Consider the following 11,158-nt stretch of genomic DNA (forward strand, 5'->3'; position numbering starts at 1 on the left):
CCATTCCTCTAGGTATCCTGAATAATCAAGATAATGTAGCAAAACGATCTTGATGACTTGGGTCATGCTCCAAATTGCCTTATTACAAGAAGACAGACGTTAATTAGTTCACCTGTGCTCTAAGAAAAGGGTAAACTCAGATTGTACAGGATTGTGCTCTAAGGATAGGGTAAACCCTAATTTTACAAGATTGGCACCATTGCAATCAAAGGTCAGCTGTTCTGCTATATTTTCATCTAACATGGTTTTCTCAGGCATGTTCCTGACTTTGTAAATTACTGTTATTTCTTTTAAATGAATCTATGAAACCAGCACGTACAACCCGTTGCAAGCCAGCTATTTAGTGCTGGATAATTCCAGTTGCCTACACTTGTGTAGAGCAACTCCACCGTTTCAACCAAGTGAAATTCCTGTTGTAATTGAAGGGATTTGCAATTTGTTTCGGCCTTTTTATTTGCTCTAACAAATCCAAATGTCATAGTAATATGACTTGCAATCACATAGGAGCGTGAGATTCCTCTGAAATGTGTCATGAGATTATATCTAAGAAGTTTTAACTGTTAACCCAATCTAGGTGCAAGACAGTATGATACAACTACATCTACATTTGCACATAAGCCTTTCCACAATGATCCCCACACTCATCCAGAAATGCTACCACTGTTTTGTAGTGCGCAAGCATAAAGTCACGTTTGTGTTGAGCAATGAGCAGCATGGGGCTATATGCCACTCAACTCACTTGAGGGTGGGAAGGCCGGCTTTCTCTTCGGATAACAGTACAAACATTTTTCAATTGACATGAACATTATCCAGTCGATACCCCATCTAAATTGAACTCATTTTCTGAAATCCCCATCCCGTCCTGTTGCTGCACAATTACATAGCCCGAAAGATATATTTGTTAGCAAGAAAGTGAATAGGACAGAACATAGACCTAGAATGTTTAAATGATAAAACCATCAATCACCAGCAGAAGCATCAGCAGCATACTCTTCTTGTTTTTAGCATGTACCACATTCATTCACAACAAGGTCATTGAAAATATTCTTACAACACAGTTCATTCTGATAAGTGAACAAATGTATGCATGTTATAATTGTAGCCGCACAAATTAGGAGGTGCGCATACAAAAATGTATGCTGGTGCATAATTTTGTTTCCAATAAACTTCAATTTATTGTTTTCACAAAAGAAAACAGTCTGACCCAATGCATTCATAGCATACGTTTGCTTCACAGAAACTTGATGTTTAATGATAATTATTCATAGCATACCTTTGCTTCCCAGAAATAAAGGTCTGTATGACACAAGGCAGTATAATGCACTTTGATTCTCACTTCCATTGCCTGTGGAGGAGCCACTTCCACTTCTTCAATCTTCAGAAGCTCCCCTGCACCCCATGCAACAGCAGCTGTAACAAAAGTACAAATCAAAATATATCAGATTTCAAGAAGCATAAATTGCACACATACAGTTTGCATAAATCCAGCTTAACCCTGAAAATCATTTTTGCCATGAAATGATATACATGAAATAAAAAGAATGTGGCAATGAATCCTTGCACTGAACTGAACTGAACTGAAGTAGTTACCTTTGCATTTGATAACCTGGCCTGCAGTACAGCTCGCCATTTTCCTTTCTGCCCAAACAAACAAACTTACTTTTGCCTTTCGCGTTGGTGTTGCAGGAGGCAGAGATGGATCCTTAATTTATATTCTACTTCCTTTGAAATTGCCTTGAGTGAATGATGTTGAATTGCTTGGTGATGTAGAATCGTTTTTGATATCTTGACACAGGGTTTGATATCTTGAAAATCTTCTCCACAGAGTTTGGGATTGCCTATAAATGCCTCTCTGAATTTACTCAAGCTACTGGGGACTGTTCCAGACAGTTGATTGTTTGATAGATTTAGGAAACTAAACGTAAGGTTGGCTAAAGATGCAGGGACTTTCCCCTTGAGTTGATTGCTGGATAGATCAAGGTATCTAAGGTTTTGGAGATCACCCATTTGCATAGGTATTTCACCAGAAATATCATTTCCTTTCAAGTTAAGCTCTGTAAGCTGTTTCAGAGACCCAATACTCGACGAAATGTTACTAGAAAGTAAATTTACTTGCAAAATAGTTAATATTCATCTAGATTATATCCCGTCCTATCTAAGGTATCTAAGGTTTTGGAGATCACCCATTTGCATAGGTATTTCACCAGAAATATCATTTCCTTTCAAGTTAAGCTCTGTAAGCTGTTTCAGAGACCCAATACTCGACGAAATGTTACTAGAAAGTAAATTTACTTGCAAAATAGTTAATATTCATCTAGATTATATCCCGTCCTATCTTCATATTCCAAAATAGTTACGACTGCAGTACCTTCAATAAGCTTAATCGAAAGGCAGCTCTGAACGCCAAAAGAAAAACCAGAATTCACTTATAATTTCTTTCATACAGGGAATTTACGCATCATATAATGGCGTGAAGCCACAACTATGCATACTGAAGAAGAAGAGAGACTCTTAGAAATTTGAATTAATGCAAGAAACGTACATAATTTTGAGGAAAACAAGAGCGAAAGCGCAACAGATTGAGGGCAACAGAGTTGCAAGCCGACGGTGCCAAGTTTCGATCACAGGTCAATAACCTCTACTCATTACAAATTTTCCCAGAAGCAGGTGAGAAGAACCCCACCTCTTCTAATTATCCGACTCCAAATACAATGACGAACGAGCACCTTTCCAGCATATAGACTCGATACGATCATGAATATTTCTGTAATGGAACCTACAATTTTCTCGCCGGCAGCTGTGGCAGATCTAACTGAAATGCCACTCAATACGATCATGGCGGCACCGGCTGTTGAAATTGCCACTGCATCCGGAGAATGGGGCCATAGCGGCAATCTAACCCACTGCCAGAAGGGAGAGAAGCTCACTGTTTTGGTTCTCCCTTCCGCAAAAACGTCCTCCTGTTATGAAAAACCGGTGGCCATAGTTGTTTTCAAATTGGCGCCATCTAATGCGGGTTACGTGGACCACAACGATTTAATTTTCGCAGACAGAAACCATGCCAGAGGTCAACAGGAAATCGAAAGTGTTCCCGCCAGGTGTCAATTTGAGAATGAAAAGGACGACGAAAGTTTGTTTCAAAGGAAGGCCTATCGGCCTAAATATATAAATAAATAAAATAATAAAAGTAAATGAATAAAATAACAAATAATAAATCGAAGTTTAGAATAAATATATATAAAAATAAACTATACATAGTAAGGATAATTAAAGTTAACAAAATAAAAAAATAAAATTATAAAAATAAACTATAAATAGTAAGGATAATTAAAGTTAACAAAATAAAAAAATAAAAGTTGGCATAATGACACATGGATTGTGTACATTCCAATCCCTTTTCCATTTTTGGAATTGTTGTGCTATTTAATGGTTTAAAAGCTAGATGAGATGCTTTAATTCTTTCAGGAAGAGAATGTAGAGAATCTAGAGATACAAAAGAGTCACTGTCAGCAGTAGTTGATTGAGGGCTGGAGGTTGGTCAATTGCAGAAAGATTTTGTGAAGTTGAGCCTATAGTTAGGTGGAGAGTCGTCCCCTAAACATTGTTGTAGTCAGCATGAGCGACATAGCGCAACTACTATGAATTATCTAGTAAGAAATATTGTCACTTATAGGTAAGTCTTTTCATCTCATGATCTCGTAAATTATTAGCTAGATGAACATTTGTGTTGTTGATATTTTTATAGCATGGATTGATGTAAAATTTGTATGTTATGATTCCAGATTTTATATTTGGTATTAGGTTCAGGTTCCAACCCTTGGACCTATGGGGCTTATGATGATGGTAAGTAGATCAAGGTAGATCTCATTTAGATTTGATGGTAAAATTTGATAACCTTCTAGATTTACATTACATAAATTTATATTGTTTCCATTCGCAATTAATATTTCAATAAATTTAATGATCTATGTTTATAGCTCTAGATTTGATAATATGCCAATGTTGACTTTGGTTATCTTAGATATACCATATTACATCTAAAGTAGATCTTAATTACCCGAGGTCAACATTGACATGTTATACCATATTAGATCTAAAGTAGATCTGAAATACCCGAGGTCAACATTGACATATTATCAAATCTAGAGCAATAAGCATAGATCATAAAATTTATTGAACTATTAATTGTGGATGACAACAATATAGATTTATGTAATGTAAATCTAGTAGGTTATTAAATTTTACTATTAGAAGTACTTAGATCTACTTACCATCGTAAGCCCCATAGGTTCAAGGGATGAAACTTGACTCTGATACCAAATGTAGAACTTGGAATCATAACATACAAATTCTACATCAATCCATGTTATAAAAATATCAACACATAAATATTCATCTGGCTAGCACATAATTTATGAGATCATGAGATGAAAATATTTACCTATAAGCGACGAAATTTTTTACTGGTTAATTTTGAGTGGTTCTGTTATCCGACTCTTGCTGACCGCAACAATGTTTTGGTGATGACTCTCCACCTAATTGTAGACTCAGTTGTACAATTTTTTTTTACAATTGGCCACTCTCGAGCTGTCAATCAATTACTATTGCCAGTGACTCCTTTGTCTCTTCGCATTCTCTTCTCGAAAGAATGAATGCTTCTCATCTCCATTTTCAACCATTAAATAGAGCAAGCTATTCCAAAAATGAAAAGGGATCTGCACGCACACAATCTTTGTTTCTACGAACTTTTATTTTTTTTGTTTTTTTATGTTAATTTGTTCTTACTATTTATGGTTTATTTTTATTCAAAATTGCAATTTATTATTTGTTATTTTATTTATTTACTATATTATTATTATTTTTGTTATTTATATATTATTATTATTATTATTTATTTATTTATTCCCCAAAAAATTCTTTAAAAAACACTTTGAGAATTCATAAACTATTTTTATTTTGGCATAAAGTTTACATAGAACAAACTATAACAAAAATGAAAAGGGATCCGCATCCACACAATCTTTTTGTTATCATGAGAACTTTTATTTCTTTTTATTTTTATGTTAACTTTACTTATTTTTATTATAGTGTGTGTGTGTGTGTGTCTATATATATATATTATTTCATTTATTATTATTATTATTTATTAATAGAAGGAATTATAGTCATCACATCTCTTTTCTTATGGCAAACTTTGTTTCTCCAAAATTTTCTTTAAAAAACACTTTTGAAAATTCATCGTGTTCTTATTTTGGCATAAACCATACATATACGAGCTTCTTAGAGACAAAGTGTGTATATACATGGGTTTTCTAAAATCAACTTGCATTTGCCTTCAAGCTACAACAAAAAAGTGTGCATTTTAGTGTTTTTCGGGCGAGGTTTATGGGTCATACTAGAAGCCACTTGTTAGTTTGTGCCATAACCACCCAAACCAATTATTGGTGGTATATATTGATGCTTTGAGTGTAGGAAAAGAACATGCTTATTACTGTGGCCTAATGCTAGCGAAATTCCCCCATATATAAGTCTACCATTTGAGTTTAAAAGCTTATCTCCCTAGGTAGAAAACCCCTGTTTCCTTGTCTTATATTATCTCCTTGGTCTTATGTTTAGCCTTGTTATGAAACCAGCTCAAGAAAAAGATAGAAAAGATAGATCAACGCCTTAGAATTCATCATCTTTGAGGGGGCAATCTCCTTTATATTACATAAATGAACAAGTCTTGGATGATTCAAATGACAAAACCTCCTTTCTATATATAGGAGTCTAAGGAGTCACAATATAACCCAGCCGACCTAACAATAATAATATAAAGCCACAAAAATAACATTGGAGGGATTCTATGGGGCACAGTAATAACAATATGGGGACAATAGGGGCACACCAATATTAATAAGGGGTACAACTACAATAGTAATGGGGTAATCACTAGTATTATAGGGACTCAACATGCCACTCTCCTTCAAAAAAATGTTGTCCTCAACGCTCGAGTAGTTCTGGATGCTTCTGTATAAAATTCTCACCCTCCCATGTGGAATCTTCAGCAGATAAGTTCTTCCACTTGATAAGATACTCTGAAATTGATCGATTTTGTAGCTGTCGAGTTCTTGTTTCTGTGACTGCTTCTGGTTCCAATATAATTTTTCCTTCCTCGTCAAGTTCTGGCAATATTGTTTGAACTGGGAGCTTATCACCTATAACTTTCTTTAAACATGAAACATGGAAAACTGGGTGCAATCGAGACGCTGTAGGAAGCTCCAATTTGTATGCCATAGTACCAATCTTTTGCAACACCATGTACGGACCATAATACTTTGGTGATAATTTATTATCCTTCTTACCTTGCTTGAGGGACATCTGCTTTTATGGTTGTAGCTGTAGGAATACCCAATCACCTACATCGAAACTTCTTTTGCTGCGATGTTGATCTGCTTGTTGTTTCATTCTATTCTGTGCCAACACGAGGTTATCCTTTAAGAGTTGGAGGACTTGTTGTTGATGTTCGATGTGATGTTCCACTGCTTGAACCTTAGAATTTTCTCTTAAATATGATGTAATGGATGGTGGTTGATACCCATAAAGTGCCATAAATGGGGTCATTTTTGTTGCTGTATGGAAGGAAGTGTTATACCACCATTCAGCCAGGGGCAACCATTTGACCCATTGTGTCTGTTTATCAGATACAAAGCAACGAAGATATCCTTCCAAACATTTGTTTACTATCTCAGTTTGCCCATCAGATTGAGGATGATAAGATGAGCTATGAGCTAACTGAGTACTACGACAAGAAAATAATTTTGTCCAAAAATTTCCAGTGAAAATGGGATCTCTGTCACTTACAATAATCTTTGGGTTTCCATTTAGCTTTTGAATTGTTTCCATAAATGCAGTAGAAACTGTACTGGCTTTAAATGGATGTGTTAATGCACAAAAGTGTGCATACTTGGGGTAAGTTTGTCAACTACCACCATGATGACACTCTTTCCCTCAGCCTTGGGTAAACCTGTGATAAAATCCATTGAAACCTCCTCCCAACGTTGGCTTGGAATGGATAAAGGTTGTAATAGACCTGGTGTCTTAATTGTTTCAACTTTATTTTGTTGGCAAACCAAATATTCCGCCACAAACTTTTGAATATTTGATTTAAGGCCATCCCAAAAAAATTCCTTCTTAACCCTGTGGTAAGTTTTTAAAAATCCCGAGTGCCCTCCTAAGGGAGAAGTGTGCAATTCCATAAGAATTTTTTGTTTTAGCTGGGAGTTTTTACAGAGGTATAAGCGATCTTTGTACCATAACAAATCATTTTGCCAGCTAAATGTATCCGACATACTAGAATCTTGTTGTAACTTTTGAATAAGTGCCCACACTTCTTCGTCATTCCTCCATTCCTCCCTTGCTTCGTTTATCCAATCTAGTTGGATAATAGAAATGGCGCACAACAATGCTTCCACATCCTCATCCTTTCTTGAGAGTGCATCTGCCACCACATTTTGCTTCCCTTTTTTGTAGATGATTTCAAAGTCATAACCCAACATCTTTGTGACCCACTTTTGTTGCTTTTCAGAGGATAATCTTTGTTCTAAAAAGTATTTAAGGCTATCATGATCCGTTTTTACCTTGAAGTGTCTTCCCATTAGGTAGGGTCGCCATTTCTTATGTGCATGGAGTATTGCCAACATTTCTTTCTCATAAATAGTTGTGTGTAAAAACTTTCCCTTGATTGGACGACTTTCAAAAGCAATGGGTCTTTCATCTTGCATTAAAACAACACCAATTCCATTTCCTGAAGCATCACATTCCACAATAAAGGTTTTTGTGAAGTCCGGTGTAGCTAAGACAGGGGCTTGGCACATTGCCTCTTTAAGATGTTTGAAGACGTTTGTTGCTTCTGGAGTACATGAAAATGCATCTTTCTTCAATAGTTTTGTTAGAGGTGCTGCTATTCTTCCATAATTCTTAACAAACCTGCGATAATACCTTGTCAACCCTTGAAATCCTTGCAAATGCTTTATGGATGTGGGGATTTTCCATTTCTTAATGGCTTTAATTTTGTTAGGGTCTACCTTAACTCCTTCATGAGATACAATATGACCCAAATATTCCACCTCTTGTACTCCAAAGAAACATTTGGATATTTTTGCATATAATTGTTTCTCCTCCAATAGTTGTAGCACCCTGTCAACATGTTCAACATGATCCTTCCAAGACTTGCTGTAGATTAGTATATCATCAAAAAATACTAACACAAATTTTTTAAGGAATGGTTTGAAAATTGAATTCATCAAATCTTGAAATGTTGAAGGTGCATTGGTAAGGCCAAAAGGCATGATCAAAACTTCATAATGACCCTCATGAGTTCTAAATGCTGTTTTCGAAATGTCTTCAATTTTCATTTTGATTTGATGATATCCTGAACGAAGATCCAACTTGGTGATGTAAATTGATCCATGCAATTCATCCGGTAATTTATCAATGATAGGAATGGGAAACTTATCTTTAATAGTGAGCTTGTTGAGCTCCCTATAATCCGGACACATCCGCCATGATCCATCCTTCTTGTGCACCAATACTACTGGAGCAGAGAAAGAACTTTGACTCGGTTGAATTATACCAGCCTCTAGCATTTCTGCAACCATACATTCAATTTTACTCTTTTGGGCATAGGGATATCCGTACGGCCTGGTGTTTGGAGGAACACTTCCTGGAATCAGAGGAATAACATGATCATGATCATGAATAGGTGGGAGACCTTTGGGAGTCTCAAATACCTTGGAATGATTGTCCAAGACTTTTTAGAGATCTGGAGAAATAAATGATTCCAATGTGGAAACATCTAGCGAACATAATTGTGCAATTACACTTTTTTGTTTCTTTTTTAGAAGCTTTGTCATACTGTTAGAGCTGATTATCTTTCCCGGTTCCCCTGCAATACCCCTTAATTCAACTTCCTTACCTTCCACAGAAAATTTCATGAAAAGTTCTTGAAAATTAAAAGCTATTGTACCCAAGGATTGTAGCCATTGGACTCCTAATACAACATCAGCACCTCCCATTGGAATGGAAAGCATTGGGCTAGTCAATACATATTCTCCCATGGATAGCTTGATATTATGGCACTTTCCAGAGCAATTTATTGTTCCTCCATTTGCAACCATCACTTGACACTCTGGTGCTGGATATAAGAAGCAATTCAATTCTTTTGCTACCTTACAATGAATAAAATTGTGGGTACTTCTTGAATCAATCAACACTATTACCTTTTTTTTTTTGATTTGTCCTTCTATCTTGATGGTTTGAGGAGTGGTAATTCCCGCCAATGCATTACAAGATATGGTCGGATTCATTTGTTCTTCATCTAGGCTTTGTTCTTGGAGTATATCCTCTTCTTTTGACCTTTCTTGCTCATTTTCTTCTTCCTCTTCACAATCTATGTAGAATAATTTCTTCTCAGCACACTTATGACCTTTAGTGTATTTGCTATCACAACTGTAACAAAGCCCTTTTGCTCTTTTTTCTTCCAATTGTTGTGGTGTCAACCTTATAGGTTGTGGAAGAATAACGGCAACAACACTTCCGTCTTTATAGTTGTGAGTGATATGCTTCCTGGTTGCCATAATTTTGCTTTCCATTTTTCTTGCTAACCTGAATGCCTTCTCTAATGAATCAGGTTCCCAAAGGCGAACATCATGTTGGATATTATACTTTAAAGACTCTATGAACACATCAATCCTATGCTCTTTTGGAATATTTTTTACCCGTATGTTCAATTTTTGGAACTCCTCAATGTGCTCCATTATTGAACCCTTTTGTTTCAGACTTATCAATTAGCTAAAAAAAGTGTTTCTTTTTGTATCCTCATAATGTGCTATCAATTCTTCCGTAAAAATTGCTCAAGTGATAAATTGTTTACAAGAGAAAAGCCATTGATACCATACAAACTGATTTGGTTCCAAATATAAAGTTGCAATACGTACCTTTTGTGTGTTTTGCACATTATTGAGATCGAAAAATTGCTCTATTTGTAATATCCATGTTGCGGGATCTTTGCCATCAAACTTCCTCATATCGATTTTTGGAATATGGTGCATCTTGGATCCAACATTAGAGTCTATGAAATCATGATTAACATTTCCTTTGTTCGCATCATGAGTTTCCTTTACTCCCCTTTCACCATTAGTAAGTATTTCTTGTAGAAAATTTGTCAAATCTACTTTCAAATCTATCTTCAAATCATCAATCTTGGCTTCCACGCCCTTTATCTTAGCCCTTTATCTTAGCTTCTGTTGGCTTTTGTGAGAATGAAATTTGTTGCACTTGGTCTTGTAATTTTGATATATCATGTAGCATTTCTTCCTCTTCTTTATGATTAATGCTAGACCTTTCAGATTGCTTACTAGGTGTTTGCATTTTCTTTCTTTGGGGCATCATTCATTGATACTAATGCTCTACTATGCCCTTTGAATTCCTTCAAAATAATTTTTCAAACCAAACTTAAGCAAAAATTTAAAAAATCTACACACATTTTTTCACTTTGTAGGAGCTTGATATTGCCTCTGATGTATCTCTGTAATTTCGGATCATCCAGTTCTGAAATTGCGACTTGAGGTAGGCCTCTGTGCCCTCTTTCCAATGCCACCAGTCTGACCCCAATTGGATTCTCCAATGAAGAGTTATGCCAAATCTCCCACAGTGACCTGATTATAGACTAATTCAGTAGAGCGAACTTGTACGACGTGCCATGTGTCCCTATTTCGACCTTTGGTCTTGAAAAATATATACAAGAAACTACAGTCAGTCCTCTTTTTGTACCTTCTTACAAATTTTCAATCCGATGCTTAGAGAGAAAGTTATGATGATTTTCCCTAGGTCACCTGTTTGGAATGTAATTCAGGAGTCTGCAAAAAGACCAACTTCCTCAGATCATATCTCCGCAAATATAGTGTGAAAAGCTCTGAAATTCGGACCCAAGGTTCAGTGCGATTTTGTCTCAAATGGGTTTTTTTTTTCGCTTTTGAAACGTCGCAGAAAAAAGTTATAGCGAAAATGCCACGATGACCTGTTTGGAGCAGCGAAACCCTAGAATCCAAAGCTCTGATACCAAATGTTATGAAACCAGCACAAGAAAAAGATAGAAAAAATAGATCAACGCCTTAGA

At 35.9% G+C, this 11,158-nt stretch overlaps 1 protein-coding gene across 1 annotated transcript; it reads right to left on the minus strand.

Annotated features, from left to right (window-relative positions):
• Positions 1-747: 747 nt before the first annotated feature.
• On the minus strand, positions 748-2,109 carry LOC149145729 (alcohol dehydrogenase 3-like). Its single transcript, XM_089449771.1, has 3 exons — positions 1,591-2,109; positions 1,274-1,410; positions 748-868 (listed from the first exon to the last, which is right to left on the minus strand). The coding sequence occupies exons 1-3, from the start codon at positions 1,628-1,630 to the stop codon at positions 806-808; spliced, it is 240 nt and encodes a 79-aa protein (XP_089305897.1). The 5' UTR covers positions 1,631-2,109; the 3' UTR covers positions 748-805.
• Between the last annotated feature and the right edge of the window lie 9,049 nt (positions 2,110-11,158).

Source organism: Pinus tabuliformis, chromosome X, assembly GCF_031772625.1.
Source record: "Pinus tabuliformis cultivar Carrire ecotype Pingquan chromosome X, CPIR1, whole genome shotgun sequence".
NCBI lineage: Eukaryota > Viridiplantae > Streptophyta > Pinopsida > Pinales > Pinaceae > Pinus > Pinus tabuliformis.